This window comes from Anneissia japonica, unplaced genomic scaffold, assembly GCF_011630105.1.
Source record: "Anneissia japonica isolate Jap-2015-1 unplaced genomic scaffold, ASM1163010v1 scaffold2617_len527014_cov191, whole genome shotgun sequence".
Classification (NCBI taxonomy): Eukaryota; Metazoa; Echinodermata; class Crinoidea; order Comatulida; family Comatulidae; genus Anneissia; species Anneissia japonica.
The window spans coordinates 221,910-238,872 of record NW_022714155.1 but is presented as its reverse complement, the minus strand read 5'-3'; the positions used below and the strand labels follow the sequence as shown (position 1 = coordinate 238,872).

The window sequence follows — 16,963 nt, the reverse complement described above, 5'->3', positions numbered from 1 at the left end:
TAATCCGACATACAAGAAATATAAAATTGGACCCCTTCTGGATTTGGACATGACACCCTCCAATCCCACTAGATCCAGGGCGGGTCTATTTGGGTTGGAGCCATTACATCGATGTAAAGGTTATACAATACAAAACGGTGAAAAAAAAATCAAATTCGATCCCCAAGAAAACTGAGAATTTATCAAAAATCTATAGATGATAACATGGATCGTGTTTTATTAAAAAAGTGCGACAGAGTTTATTACAAAGTGCGACAGCTCAGTTACTACAAAGTGCGACAGACTTTATTACAAAGTGCGACGATTTTTTACGAAGTGTGACGCAACACACCACTACTGCATTACGGGCACCACTACTGCAGGTGTTGTTATATTTTATATATTAATCCTTAAATTTATTTATTATTTATTTATTTATTTATTTATTCTTTCTTTATACTGTAGGCACTTTCAGTATTATTTCATTGGTTTTCAAAGTGGTACAGTTTAAACATAACAAAAATATATACAATATAAAGAAATGTTTAACAAAAAATCAAAGGAGAATATAGGTACCACTACTGCATTTGTTGTTATATCTAAAACATTAATACTTACAGTAGATGGGCACCGCTATTGCAGTTGCTGTTATATCTTATAAATTATTAATTAGATTGGCACCGCTCCTGCATTAATGGCACCATATTGCAGGTGTTGTTACATTTTATATATTAATTCTTAGATGGGCACCGCTACTGCATTATGGGCACCGCTACTGTTATGAACACCTTAAAATTAATATGGATATGAACAATATGAAATAATTTCACGTTGTTACTTTACATAAGCAGAAAAAAAGAGTTCGTGTTTATTTATTAATTTTATTTTATTTATTTATTCTTTATACTGGGTTACCTCTTCTGTAAAAAGTTACTGTTCTCCCAGAGGGCCCAGTACATTTCACCGATATTTTTTTAGTAACGCGTCGTGTATAAGCTAGGACAGCAGAAGTGTGTGTTTACTGGACTTTGTCGACAATAACATAAAGTGCCAGATGAAATGAATATTCAATTTCTATTGCTACTTAATTATTCATGAATCTACGAAAGCCCATTAGTGCCAATAAAGTATATGTTCAGTAATCCGTAATTACGAATTAGTAATTCGTTATTACGGATTACTAATTCGTAATAACGAATTAGTTAATTCGTTATTACGGATTAGTAATCCGTAATTAGGAATTATTTAATTCGTTATTGCGGATTACTAATCCGTTATTACGAATTAGCTAATTTGTTATTACGAATTAGTAATCCGTAATAACGAATTAACTAATTCGTTATTACGGATTAGTAATCCGTAATTACGAATTAGTAATTCGTTTACGAATTACTGATTACTGAACATATACTTTATTAGCACTAATGGGCTTTCGTATGAATCTGCAGTAGTGTCGCTCTTACTTTCCTTCAAAAGCTTTTCCACTAGGCGAATTTATTCGCGAGAATCGAAAGCGTCGGCTTATGCGCATGCGCATTCACATTTATATCGGAGTTTTGCGAAGCGAAAAAATGCAAGGCCAATCAGAGCTCCGGAAGCGAACCGATGCTTTGATTCGCGCGAATAAATTCGCCTAGTGGAAAGGTTGCCTTAAGTATATATAGTAATTATTCTCGAGTGATCTCTTCCCCCCCCCCCCTAATTTATAGGACCGATCCGACCGATCATCATCACCATCACCAAGAACATGTGTTTTAATTGTTTGATATAAACATGGAACTACGTGGAGATTATACTGTAGTAACAGTAATGAAAGTTAATCCACCACATCCATTTGCAAATACGGTATAACTTAACTCTGCGATTTGTATATCATTTTGATGCCGATAAATAATATTAATCAGTTTGAATTAATAGGTCCATGGTTTGACAAATAAGTAACAAATGACGTTAGTAATTCTTAAGATGAACCTGTTTCAGATGAACTTATATAATTATTAAAAATTACCGCATATAACTTTACTAATTGACGTATTATTGACATAGTGAATCATATTTCAATGCATCAGGCTTTTTTTGTGTAGCCATGTTAATCTAAAATTACATATTAAGAAAAATACAGTGCAAACATTATATTAAATGTTCGCTAATTCATACTTTCATCCACACAATGGAATCTCAAGATGGAAGCTACAGAATATTTACATGTGTATTTGTAAAACTTCACCTTGTATAAGGAATTATTTCTAGGCCTTGTTACCCCAACACAAACAACAAAGACGAAAAACACCAGGTTACACCATATATATTATTTTATTTCGATTCTAGATTGTGGATGACAAGCGACAGTCCTACGAAGTCACATGGTACCGTAGATGAACCTGGGTCTGCTTCTGTGATTGACTGTTTTTGGCAGTGAGATGCAGTGCAATAATATGACAGGTCCCCCCTAATTTAAAGACCATTTTCCTGTGGTCCCAAATTAACAAACTATTATTGCGAAAGACAATGGAAAGCCGGTCCCAAAAGAGGTCTTTAATTCTAATTGGTGGGAGACCTGTATTTAAAAACGCATAGCGAACTTAAGATATACTGCCAGTCCAAACTTCTGGTGAATTGGAATACTCATTTAAAATAGTCACTTAAGTTATCAACACTCAATAAATCACAGATTGAAAATGATTATACACCTTGATACACTTGCTAGCAAATTTTTTTAAGTATAATATAATTCTCTACAAGTCTTAATTTGTGGATTTTGTAAATTTTCAAGTTTCAGATTTAAATAACAGTAGGTCCTGTCTTTTACAAAATGGTGCATACTTTTGTAAATGACTATTAAATACTTTATTCATCATCATCATCATCATCATCATCATCATCATCATCACCACCACCACCACCATCGTCGTAGTCACTAGCCACTGCATTTCTTTGGATAGGGCAAGTTGCTTGTAATATTCTTTAGTTTTATTGTCGTAATAAGTACAATAATATTTTGAAAGTCAAAAGTATCAAGAAAGGAAAGAGAATTCAAGCAAATTATATTACAAGAATGACAACTAATTGATTGACACCTGCCACAACTATCACATAATTACATGAGTCTGCCATGTTAGACAGGCACACGATACTCTGCCTTCAAATATATCTTCACCATCCCTTAATGAATAATTTATACTACCAAATATTTAACGTTAAAATACAATTGACTGGCCATATGGATGCAATTAGGACTTTTATACTCTCAAGAAATAAATCAATCACCATATTACATCATCCAAAACAACAATGAAGTGGTTTTCATATGCAATATCGTGGGGCTTTCCATTTCAAGACAGAACAGTTGAAAAATAAACTAAATTTTTACCCAGTGATACAAAAAGACCCAAAACGTATGCTCCCTGTTATTGGCGTTTACGCTGTTGGAGGTTAAATGAAATAAAATAAAAAATAAAATAAATATAAATATCCTGAAAATGTCCCAGTTGACCTACAGTACATAGTTTACAGCAACAGACCTGATAAGGTAGTGTTGAAATACTGGAAGTTTTTCTTTTCCTTGTCACACTGCTATACTTTGGAATAATCTCCTAACTGAACTTAGGGACATTTCTGATCCCAATGTTTTTAAACGTGCACCCAGGACTCGTTTGCCTAGTTCATCCAATTATTATTTCTCTGAGTGTGCCTGTTGTACGTTTTGTGTTGTGCTTTTGTTGTTAATTGTTTTGACAATATAGTTGTTGTGGTGCTCGTGATTTCCTGTTTAATGCTGTAGTACATGCTGCCTGAGTTTTTCCCTGAACAATGAGACTTTACAACTGCAAGGAAAAGGCACAATATAAATTCCCATACCAGTACCATATTAAACATTATATAAGTATATTGCAAGTACAATAATAAGACTTATACTGTATTATAATCTTATATATAAGTATATTATATCACAGTTATATCAGTATATTATACTTAAATATAATATATCAAATATATATAAGTATATATCAAACTTATATATAAGTATAATAAATAAAACTTATACTGTCTTTCAAACTTATATATAAGTATATTATATCAAACCTATTTCAGTATATTATATTATACTTATGTATAATACATCAAATATATAAGTACATATCAATATCAAACTTATATATAAGTATAATAAATAAAACTTATACTGTATACATTTGAACTTGCCTAGGTCGAATCCAAAATGCCATTGAAACATTTTGCAACTTCAACAGAACATCAAAGTGGCAATCTAATAAGTTTACATCATAAACCTTTATAATTTTATCAATTTTTTATATTCAATTTTATATATTTTGGCAAACATACAAACATGTTTTTAATGCATCATGAAAGAGGCGAAGGAATTAAAACAGGTAATTTTTAATGTACATTATTTGACTATGTTGTAAAGTATTCTTCCAGTCTTCCATAATAACCAGTTTGTTGTATTTTGCATGGAAATAAATAAAAAGGGGAGGGGATTGATAAATGTAAAAATGTCATATTCACATTACTATGAAATACCCTTATTAGAATGCCAGAACAGTATAAACTTGTATTGCAATAAGAAGACAAGAATTTTAACAATAAACATTTTAAATACAAACATGATTCCATTTTATCGTAATGTTTTTGGTTACAATTTCTTTTTAATTAGTTTCTCTAGTCTTCTAATTCTACTAGTCTCTTCACGTGCTGCAGCCACGCCTGGTTGCCCTCTACCAGCAGTCTGGGATGGGAGTCTAGTTTTGAATAGTTCCAGCATTATATTCTGGTCACCTCGCTTAAGTCCCTGAAAAACACAAAAATTTTGTTATATAAATGAAATATTTTGAAGAATGATTTCTTTGCCCTATCTGACATATTATTGTACTCAATGCTCAGTATTTCCACAAATATTTGCGAAAAAAATCTTGCAAAAGATTTAGGTAGGAATTAAACCCATGACCTACAGATAACTAGCCTGGAGTCTTAAATCTCAAACACCATAAAAATAAAACAATATATTACTGTGTAGGAATTGTTTGTTTAGATAATCACATTGTTTTGTAAATCAACATCTTAACAGCAAACAATGACGCATGATTTTTTAACACGAGAAACAATTACTGTAGATTATTTTAAGATGGGATTTCAAGGGATTAGAGTTTTGCTATAGAATTTATGTTTGTGGATTTAAAAGTGGATCTAAATGAATATGTACTACTAATACTATTAATCCACTTTATTATATGACTGCTTTTTTGTTTTACACTCTGCTTTAAATTTCAAATCAACAGAAAAAAACAATATCCGATTACTCATCACTTGCCTTCATTTCCAGGACCTTTTGGAAATTTGAAGTATCTGTGTCATCGAGCAGCTTTAGGTAGTTATCAACGAACGCTTGACTGGGGTCGGCAGGGGACATCACAACCTGAAAGGGTGAATGACTACCACTTGTAATTTAGTTTGGTGTAAAAAAAATGACATCCAAGAAATATACACAAAATGTTAACTAACTGGCTGCAGATCAACCCCAACTTGTTTATATTATGATAATGATTATGTTAATGATGATGATGATAATGATAATAATTATAATTATAATGATGATAATGGTAGATGATGATGATGATGATAATAATAATTACAATAGTATTAATAATTAATAATAAAACGTAGAATTCACTATAAATAAAATTTGGTGGGACAACAATATCAAATATATTAAGGACATTGTGACCAATAGAAATCGAATTTGTAATTTGAAAGAACTTGAAGAAAGACATAATTTCAAACCGAATTTCCTTTTTTACCATCAAATTGTAAACTCGATTCCAAGGCACTGGAAGCAAATAATAATTGAGAATACAGATATAAATCCATCAAATGTAATAATTGAAAATCCAAACATCAATAGTGTGCTGAAAATGGAAAGAAATTGTAAATACCTCTATTCTCAGTTAATTCAAAAACACACTGCAGTGCCGGATGGAATCGAGTCCAGGTGGGAAAAAGATGCAATTAATAAACTAATAGCATGCAATTAATAAACTAATATTTATTACAAAACTATATATTTATAACTGTAAAGTTAATGGACAAAAACCGCACATAAATCCCTTAAAATCAGTATATGAGAAGCATAAACAAATTGAACAATACATTGCATTCAAAAATAGTTAGCTTTGCAGAATAAGGTAGATAGGCCTATATACTGAAATTTTTTTTTATATTATGCATTTTGTAGAATTATGAATCATCAATCATTTTGTTTCTTGAATAGCCATTTATGTATGGTAACTATCCATAGTTGCTTACTTTTTCTTTGGCAGATCAACCCCAACTTGTTTATATTATGATAATGATTATGTTAATGATGATGATGATAATGATAATAATTATAATTATAATGATGATAATGGTAGATGATGATGATGATGATAATAATAATTACAATAGTATTAATAATTAATAATAATAAATAAAATGTTTATAGTACATTTTCAGATTTATATCAGTTCAATGCACTTTACATAAAAAGATGATAAAATACAATATTAAAATAGGCAACACTATACACACTTATAAATAATAATAATAATAATAATAATAATAATAATAATAATAATAATCTCCAACACAGCAGCAATACAAACAGCAGCAAGATGAAAAACAACAACATAATAAAAGTTTAAAAGGTTATACTATACCTTTAAAATCATTTCAGCTTTGGTCATTCCTTTGACAACTATCTTAGTGAAACTGAAAGTAAGGAGTAAATAAAGAAACACAGTTTACAACATGTTAGCAAAAAGAAAGTAGGCCACAAACAAATGTTGTTTTTACATACTTACACGTAAGAACCTTCAGATGTATTACAATATATAGAAACTTAGTGAAATAAAGAGCAACTGACCTTGCTGGTGCCTTCCTTGCGACCTGTGACCCGATGGAAGGAAGGTCAAGGAGTACTGTCTTGAGAGAATGAGTGTCCAAAAGCAGCTGCTCAGCACCCACTGTACTGATGGGCTTACACTTGTACAGGTGATTAACAAACTGAGGAATGAATGAGCTACAAGAAGATAATAAAAAAAGGTTATAAGTCAAATATGATGTCATTATTTGACCTCTAATGTATCTATTATTCTCCATGAACTAATTTTCCCTTAGCGCACAGTTTTTTTTACTTTTTGCAGCTAATCGCAGTGCAAGCGATGCTTAATCATTCGCAGACCTAACATAGGCCCTGTAATAACACAATACATATGGTATTCGTAAAGCAAATACTTAAGCATAAAAGAACATTGTGAGCAGAAAAACCATACAACTTAGTTGAGGGCCTGTTAAATACTTCTCCCTCAGAGCCCTCCATACTCAGAGTGTGTCAAAATTGTTAAAAACACACTGATTGGAAATATACAGTAGAACTTACTTGACAAATCTGATACAGAACTGAGTAAAATATTTCCTAGCAGAAGCTAGATTGTCTCTGATGTTTGGTAAAACTTGCTTAATATGCGATGTTATTGCACTGACGTAACTGCTCTGGTCACCAACTGCCTCTACCACTGACCAATTGACCTTGTTCATGGCAGTCAGAGCTGGCTCACACAAGGCCTCAAGATCTTGTACCAGTAACTGAATGCAGTTTGCTATGACACTACAAAGAACAGGGTATACAATGACACATAAAGTAGAACAAGATATAACACTCCTTTTTTTTTATGGCACTTATATTTTCATTATTATTTGAGAAATATGATTAAAACTAATTCTTAATATACCTTAATAAATTTAATCTGTAGTTTAAATAGTATAATGTTGAAGAATATACTGTCTTAATGTCATGTCAAACAGAAATTGTCAACAAAGAAAAAGAAATATCGGATTATACATACTTATGATATAAATCTACTTCATTCGTTAGATCAACCTTCTCACGTAAATCAGGATTTATCTTCTCACGTAGTTTTCCCTCGAGCTGTAAGATGCGGATTAAACATTAGGTCAAAAGGCAGAGTATGTGAGTATATCATAATATTTTTGATGGATTATAAATCTGTAGTGTCGCAGTAAACTTGACAAGCGACTTCCTTAAGTTATGGCATTCATTATAACTTATAAGATTAATAGCTCGCTGGCTTTTTGACAGGTTGGTGAAATGGTGTGAATATTATACATGTGGTTCCATTACTCTGCTTTTTTGAGTGTTTTTTGTTTGTATGAATTTTAAAGGCACTTGAAACAATCTTTGGTAAAGTGCTATAGAAATACAGTACATAGATTATTGTATTTTTATCATCATTTACGTTATTAACATTACCAATTTTGTCATCATAATTATCCTAATAATAGAGTAATTCATTTTTATTATCATCATTATAATTATTAAAATTAGGCTGTTGACTTTTGGCATGTACTGAATTGAACGCACACACGGCATGGGCCTGCCAACCAAAAAAGTTACTAACCTGCTGTGAAGTCTCCAAACAGTACTCTGCTGTGCACAGGATGCTGCAGACAAGGAACTGCTCTTCACTGGTGAACTTTGAGATCTCAGTTGAGGAATCTTTAAGTCCTTCCTTCAACAATGTGGAGATGTTCAACCCTGATACACTTGGTGTACTCACAACAGCTCTGAGGTGCAAGAAAATTTTTCATCAATCATGGTCAATATCATCATTATCATCACCATCACCATCATCATTTTTATTTTCCTGATCAACATCATCATGATCGACATCATCACTATCAGCATCATCAACATCACCATTATTACCATCACCATCATCATCATCATTTACATTATTATCGTCACGAATAATAAGATTTAATAAGCACACATATCCACTGCAGTAGTGCTCAAAGCGCTACAGAAGGAAGAACCATAGATTACAGTAAACCTAAAAGCTACCAAAAAAGGAACACCACACACATCACCACAACGTTTACAGGCAATTTAAGGCACAGGGCAGGCACATGTGCTCAAGTAATGGCGGTGTGTAACTAAACAAATTAAGTTTGCAAGTAAGACAAAAAAAGAAAACTAAGAAACTGCAAAAGCAGCAGACAACAGATATGTCTTGAGACCATCATCCTCATCAGCATTGCCATCACTATTATGATCATCACCATCATCACTGACATTGTCACTGTCGTCATCATTGTTACTCACTTAGGCAAGCTTCCACTTAGCAGTCTTGTGGCATAAATGCGCAAGTATTTTTGGAATGTTGATGTGAGAGATAACAGCGGTGCTCCTGTGCTTAGCTGCGAACATTGCACCATACACTTTTTATAGTAGACAAATAAATCAGCACAACTTGGAAAAATAGCGCCACCATGTTCAGACTCAGCTCGTGGTGGACCGTTGGCTTTAAAATCTGTGACAAATCGTTCAATTAACTCTGACAGATTTCTGTAAAAAAAAACATCAAAATTATGGCAATTATAAATTACAAAATAATTATTAAAATTAAACAAAAAGACCTTAGTATTTGGTACTATAAAATATTAACCATTAAATAGCGTATGTGTGAATTATGATTAAATTTAAAAGGACCTTAGTGTTTCGCACTATAAAATATATAACTGTTAAACATTATCATTACATACCTATTACAGTTGTGCTATCAATATAACCTGCCAATATTAGTATTGTGATTATGTGGTTCGTAATCATGTACTCTACTTACTGGTCCTGTGACTGAATGTAAATATGAAGATGGGCTTCAAAACATGCGGATATGATTCCTTGAAACGGTGACTGTTGTTGTTTCATAATAGTCTGAGGATTAAAACAAATATTTTAAAATGTTAGTACAATTATAAAAATAGGCTCTTAGCAGGAACGTGTGTCTACTGCATTTTTACATGTTCTTAATTCTTGCTACTGTAGAGACTTTTTAGTGAACTTTCTAGGAATTGTCTTATCTAGCTTTCTGTGTTTTTGATTTCAATAGATAAATTACTGTAGGCAAGGAGGTCTTATCTAGTATGGCATCATATTTCATAGACTTGCTTTTCATTTTTATCTTTAGCTCATGACTCATCCCATCATTCTTCCATACCGGTTTTACACACATGACCATTACTGGATTTACTCCTGCCACAATAAGACTATGTTCCAAGAGGGCAGTAAACACCAAAATACATATTTAATTAAACAATTGCAAGGTAATAACAATCAAAATATTCCAGGGGGAAGACAATATGTATAAAGTATCCTGCCCACTGGAAAAACACCTTAAACTCATTCTTGCTTGTTATCTATTCTCGAAAAAAAAAGTTTCAAAAGTTTACTGATATTTTGCTGCCACAAATAAGTACTTACTTACCTTCACTTCAATTTGACTATCTTCTTCAAACGGATTATTGCCAGCATCCTCCTCCTCCATCGCCTTGATATCCACCGGTGTGGTAGCCTCCCCTGGGGGTAAGAGTGTCACCCCTGAGAATCGTTTTGTGATCAATAATTCAAAGTTTGTAGTTCTCTGAATGGCAAACAGCAAGAGTTTGACCTCAATCTCTGTTGACCTTTTCTGCATTAGCTTAGAAAGTTCATCTCTGAAATGGAATTTTGGAAAATTGTAAATCAAAGATAAATATTTTTTTTTTGCCGTTAATGTTAGATTTGAAGCTCATTCTCTTCACGAAAATGCTGTGTTAACGAATAGGTGTTCTACCGGCTAAATGTCTACTGCCAAAATTATATAGTATAACTTAATTGGTTTTCTCTACCTTGTGATGTTGCAAAATTCTACACATATTCGCTCACTGACTTCCCAATCTGGCGGAAACATACGTCCATACTTTTCTTCATACTCAACAAGAGCCCTCTTGATCCATGCGTACCGCCTATCAATTTTGTCCAGCCAAGCTATGTCTTGGTTTTCTTGGAACAAATGAAGGTATTCAGAGAGTTGGAGTTTCACAAACCACTTCAAAAGGTCTTTCCTTAAAAGCAATTTACCAAAAAATGAGATTTAAAAAGAAAAAGAAATTATGTTAAATATGTTAGAAATCATTATAATTTGACATATAAACAGACTATCTGCTTGGAAGGGTTTAGCCTAGCAGCTGCGATTTGAAGTTGGAAACTTAACAGTAAATTTAGCTTGTGTCCTTGTCCAAAGTTGCCTCTCTCCACCCAGTTGTCTTAGTGGACAAATGGTGGGCTCAAATGCCAATGTGCTGATTAATACCAGCAATATTACGGAATTCTCCCCAGGGAGCTAATGTTGTATTCCATAGGTATTTGATAAAACATCAAAGGTTATAATGTGAAGCACATAGAGGCCTTGTTTTGTAGCTCTGTCCACACTATAATGATGTCATGATGTGCCTATATATGGTCATGATGTGCCTATATATGGTCACGATGTGCCTATATATGGTCATGATGTGATGTAATCATGATACATATTTAGACATGTCACATGTTTTTGTCAGGGCTTTATGATGTGCTATAAAAACAGGCAGGTCATTATTGTTTAATACTTCATACAATTTCAATTGAAAATTACAACAATATATATTTTCCCATACAATTAACATAATATGATGATGATGATAATGTAAACTTACTTGACTTTGGGTTCCAAAACATTTACAACAAGACAAGCCTCTGTGAGTTGTTTCTGATTTCCGATTGGCTGAAAAGTATCAAAATTTTTACAATTTAACAACAAATATGACAAAATAAATATAGCATAAAAGTACAAGCACAAATCAGAGAACAAAATTAAGCCAACAAATTAATCTGTTAATCTCACCTTACTTGCATTTGCAAATGCTTCTTCAAAATCTGCTAAAATCTGCACTCCAAGTTCAGCTTGGATTTTCTTCACTCTATTATGAATTAACATTAAAAACTAATAATTATATCACTAAACAAATCCTTGATTTAAAAAAATTACCTCTAGAATCAATGAATTAATTACATCAATGCAAAGTGTTTCTACAACTTATTGAAAATTGAATCCCTTTTTTGAGCTACTTGTTCTAATAGCAATTCCATGTTGAAAAAAAAACACATTATCCATTAAAAAGTTGTCATACACACAGCCTGTGAAAGAAATCATTATATAATACATATTTTATATGTTTTTTCACCGAAAAATAGTTATGAAAAAAAAAAGGTGTTATAGAGTGACGCATGAGATGCATATCTCAGTTTGCTAAACTGGTGTAAAAACTGTATTCGCTGAACCATACAGACCCTTGACCCCTAGTTAAATTCCATCACTGCTCTCCTTGTGTTTCAGCTGGAGGGCTGAAATGAAAGTTACAATAGCACATTAACGTAGGACACTTTCCAGAAAAGGGCAGCAACTTTCTCCCAGTATACTTCATAATATGCCAGCCTCAAAGTTCCTACTTGATGCTGCACTGTTAAGTTACATAAAACTTACTTGTCAGCAAGTTGGCGAATTTGTGGTATGCCCACATACTTGTTGAAATGATCCAATACGTTAACAACACCTTGCAGGAGATTAGCGACATCTGCATACTGCCTTCGTCGAGTTAAAGATCTGTAAGATCACAAGGTTATTAAAATAAGTGTTACTTACATGCACAGTTTTTTTTTTTTTTTTGTTGAAAAGGGATTACCGGCTCATGATTACTGGTAGAATTTTCTTGTTAAGACGAGTAATCTATATCTGTATATCCTGTATGTCATAGAGTAGTTTATGTGTACTCTTAGTGGTAATGTTTTACTCTGCTGACGCAAACTACCTTTCATGACAATAAAGCAAATAAATCAGGCTTACAGAAAGCTTAATATTAAACAGAGGAAATTTACATCTCAATTACTCAATCAATCATATTGTTTATTTCCATCAAAAAATGAATTGCAATTTCATGAGAAAAAAATATTAGAGAAGGTAACAAAAAAAACAAACTGAATGGTACTGTACAAAAAATTGAAAAAAAAAAAAAACTGATTGTGAAAAACTTTGCAAACATAAAATGAAAGATCAAAAAGGAATAAAATATTTTAAAACATGACTACCATTTTGAATAAAGTCTGTTTAGAACTAAAAGTTAATGGTATTGGTTGCAGTTTATTTATTAAATATATATTAATTTTTTTTTGTTTTTTAGAACTTTAGAACATGGAGGAAACTTGCATGCCGCAGCCTTAATAATGATGTACTTTGAACATACATATTTTTATTATTTTTTATTGGAACCTTTGACCAACAAGACAAAATTTCAAACCAAACACACTGGGAGGCATCTTAACCAAATCAGATTTTTCTCATATGTAGCAAAGACAAGCCAAACTAGTCACTCCATGCAAAATTGTTTTTAGTTATTAATACAGGGTTAAGCAGTACAATGAAAGTTATAAAATGGTAAAAGGAACATTTTAATCCGACATTTCGTTATGAAGTAAAAGGAGTTTAGTATACAGTAATCTGAAGAACAGTATTTAAGAAATCAGTCTTCAAAGTTTAAGATTTTGGCTATTTTTCAGGCAGAGACAATCACCAAATCGTTAGAAAATGTTGTCAAAAAATGGGGAAATAACAATATAGCATGATGTATAGATATACAAAGTTTAGTTTAGTGCAATAAAATACAGTAGATTAAAAAAATGTTGACATTCAAACACGTTTTGCAGATTATTTCTAAAACGCGATTTTCGACGAGTGACAGGTTTGGCTTGTCTTTGCCGCACAGTTGTACTAATAATTCAAAGTTAAGACTTACTCAAGAGTATCGACTCCTCCGACCAGCATATGAAGATGATTTAGTGTTGTGATTGATGCAGTTAGGTGGCGCTTTGCATGGTCAAGTTGCTTAATATCACGAGTTATTTCTTTTACCTGTTTGAATTTTTTATATAATATAGAATAATTAACATTAAATAATAAGTATTCTGTATTTAGAATTGGGGTCAGAAGTGAAATGACAATATAATTCTGTATTCTCGCTATATAAATATCGTAATGTCTATAGATATCGAAAACATTTCTAGTACAAGCTCACCATTTCTTCTGATTTATTTGCTTTTTCCTTAATGTCTTTAATTCTCTTGAATAATTCTTGGATTGCTTTCTGTGCTTCAGCCAGAGCCTAACAAGACAAAATAAAAAAAAAAACCTTACTACATTCACAATTCAGGGATAAGTGTTTAAGACAGACACAGACTTTCAGGAGACAGCACTTTTAAAAACTGTTGTATGCCTATATACAGTCATGATGTGCCTATATATGGTCATGAAGTGATGTCATTAGTAGTGGTAGTATTCTGTTCCTGAATACTACCACAATTACTGGAAATAATATTACTATTAGTGAAACATATTAATGCGGCTATCACTCATTAATATACATAATCATTATCAACATAATAACAATTAACATACAACTTACTTCCCTACCATCCTGACCAGCGTTTGTCTGACCTCTGACCACCATTCGGATGTTGTCATCAAGGCGGTAGATCTTTGTTCTCATTTTATTGATGACTTCATCAATATTAGCAAGAGACTAGAAATGGGCAGATCAACAAAAACAACAAATAATGATTGCATAAAAATTACCCGATGATACTAAATATTAATGCTTATTCAAAATAGTATTTTCGCCGCAGCGTTTGTGTCACGTTTAATACAGTGCTTACCGAGAGTGGTGATTATTTGGGAAACATGTTTACAATTATTTAGGAAATATCAGATAATTAGCATGTAACAAACACACAAACAACCAAGGATTCAGCAATCATGAATGATTTGAACAAGCATTTGGTTGGAATAACGTTTGTTAATTGACATTAAATTTATTGGAACTCTTTTTTACAACATTTCAGAGGAACGTCTTTGGAATTTGCATCAGGGGGACGTGCTGGTCACTTTAGATTCGACTCATTAACTATAACAGATGGAGGAGAGGTAACTGCGGCAGATGATGGTGATGATGCCCTTAGTAACATCACTATTATGTTGTTCATATCATACTGTATGAACAACATTAAAAAACAAAAATTATAACATCATTAAACTCAACAAACTAAAAAAAATCACTGTTTTCAATATTATTTTACCTGTTCTGTTGGGAAAAGTGTGTTAATGTATTCTACAGCGTTGAAGTCAGGACTATCTAATGGATCATTACTTGGTAACACCTGTAAGAAAATAATGAAAATAAAAATATTGAAATTATATTTTTATAGTTAACATTTATTTGATTATATTTACAAATGGTTAGCAATCCAGCAAAGCTGACATTATTTAGAATGCCTTCTCTATTACTAATTTCTGATGTTGAACTTAATTTATATTTCATATTTGTAGAAATGCTCGTACTTCTCTTTACTTTTACTATATCAGAGAATAACGTGACCTTGCACATCTATCTTTTAAGCTTGTTTTTGTTTGTTTATCTGCTGTTGACCACATAATTTCTTGAGTATTATTGTTGTAATTTTTATATTTTTCATCATGAGATTGTCAGACATAATAAACTAACCTGTTCTATTGCTTCCTGTACCTCAGGAGGTAAATTAACAATAGAATTCATATAGTCATCCTCAATGACATCAACTTCATCATCTTCCATATTGGTTGCCATCATTATTGACTGATGGTTTTTCAAATAACTTCTTTCCCGACAAACAACAATCCACAGATATTGCTGTCTTAATTGCAATAAGAGGAATAAACTGGAATAACAAAAATTAATAATGATAGCATTACATGTAACTACATAGTTAGTAAAATGTGTCTAGCTACCATAGTGTAAAGTATTTTAATTGCGCGATATACATAATAATAATAGTGTAGTGTTATATAGCACACATATCCATCTAATATAAGATGCTCAAGGCACTTGAGGACTAGGAACTCGATCAATGACTTTCTTCGCTCCTAAGGGTCTCTTCATGTCTGTGCTACCTGGTAACCCGGTACCAGCAACTCTCGTCGTCCACCACAGGGGCTGTATGTTCCAGTACACCGGGGTATCCCCCTACTCATCTCGAAGGATGTACTGGGTTCTTTATAGTGCACACGAGCCATTGTATACACTGGGCCTATGGTTTGTAGTCCTTATCCGAGAAGACTTGTTCTACCACCAGAACCATAGGCGAGCTTGCCGTTCGAACCAGCGCCGATATTATTGCTATAGCTTGTGGCGTCCCTGCTAACCGCTTGGCCATTCAACTCACCTACAGTAAATAAATACCTCAATAACTAGCTCAAATCTGTGTGGAAAATCTCTGGGAAAATATGAGCGCAGAATCGTAACTACTGAATAATACATTAGTCATATATTAAGATTTAGGTCAAAGCCTAATTTTCGGAAAAATCTGCGAGGAAATCAGCCCTTATTTTCTGAAAAAAAATAATTGTAGGCCTAGGCCTAGCTAGAATCAGTAATAAATTTAGGGATTTTATACACCTTGTCCTTGGTCTGGTCTGTGTTTCAATGGATGCTCATGACTTACGTTGATCCTTTTAATAATAAAGTGTATCCGCATCCAAAGGTTTTATTTGCCAATGGCGAGATGGCGAAGCCTAGCCTAGGCCCCGGGTTTGTGTTTTCTTAGAGTGGGATGGGCCGCAGCAAAACTGCACTGCCCGCATCTGCAAGTGACTGGTTCAGGTAGTGTCTGTCTTTTGTAGTAGGCCTGGGCCTAGCAATTGTAGTTTGGAAATAAGTGGGTATTTGCCTAACAAAAAAAATGCATAAGATTTAACAATCAAATTACTGTATTACCACACCTCCAAAGCAGTTATACCATGCTTGTACTTTGCTTCGAGTCCTTAGAAAGAGTAGGAGAACAACAATACAGGGCCGCAACAACACAAATTTAGGTCTAGGCCTATATCATCTCCTCTCTCCCCTCCACACACACACACGCTCGCGAAAAAAGCGAAACGAACACAAGTCTGATAACGCCCTCAATCGATCACCACTAAAACTCTCAATTCCGTGACTTTTTCGGTGGGGTTTTTCTTTTTCTTTGGCC

General features: G+C 32.9%; 1 protein-coding gene across 2 annotated transcripts; it reads right to left on the bottom strand.

Moving 5' to 3' along the window:
* Window positions 1-4,091: 4,091 nt before the first annotated feature.
* Window positions 4,092-16,863, bottom strand: LOC117108893 (vacuolar protein sorting-associated protein 53 homolog). Of its 2 annotated transcripts, none has more exons than XM_033251068.1 (20): window positions 16,716-16,863; window positions 15,463-15,655; window positions 15,038-15,118; window positions 14,368-14,484; window positions 13,981-14,067; window positions 13,702-13,817; window positions 12,396-12,515; window positions 11,757-11,832; window positions 11,569-11,636; window positions 10,723-10,938; window positions 10,320-10,548; window positions 9,678-9,769; window positions 9,158-9,400; window positions 8,454-8,619; window positions 7,881-7,963; window positions 7,415-7,642; window positions 6,899-7,054; window positions 6,693-6,744; window positions 5,309-5,413; window positions 4,092-4,789 (listed from the first exon to the last, which is right to left on the bottom strand). In XM_033251068.1, the coding sequence occupies exons 2-20, from the start codon at window positions 15,565-15,567 to the stop codon at window positions 4,634-4,636; spliced, it is 2,496 nt and encodes an 831-aa protein (XP_033106959.1). In that variant the 5' UTR covers window positions 15,568-15,655; window positions 16,716-16,863; the 3' UTR covers window positions 4,092-4,633. The 2 variants fall into 2 exon arrangements, with proteins under 2 accessions (XP_033106959.1, XP_033106960.1); XM_033251069.1 differs by having other exon boundaries at window positions 16,711-16,856.
* Between the last annotated feature and the right edge of the window lie 100 nt (window positions 16,864-16,963).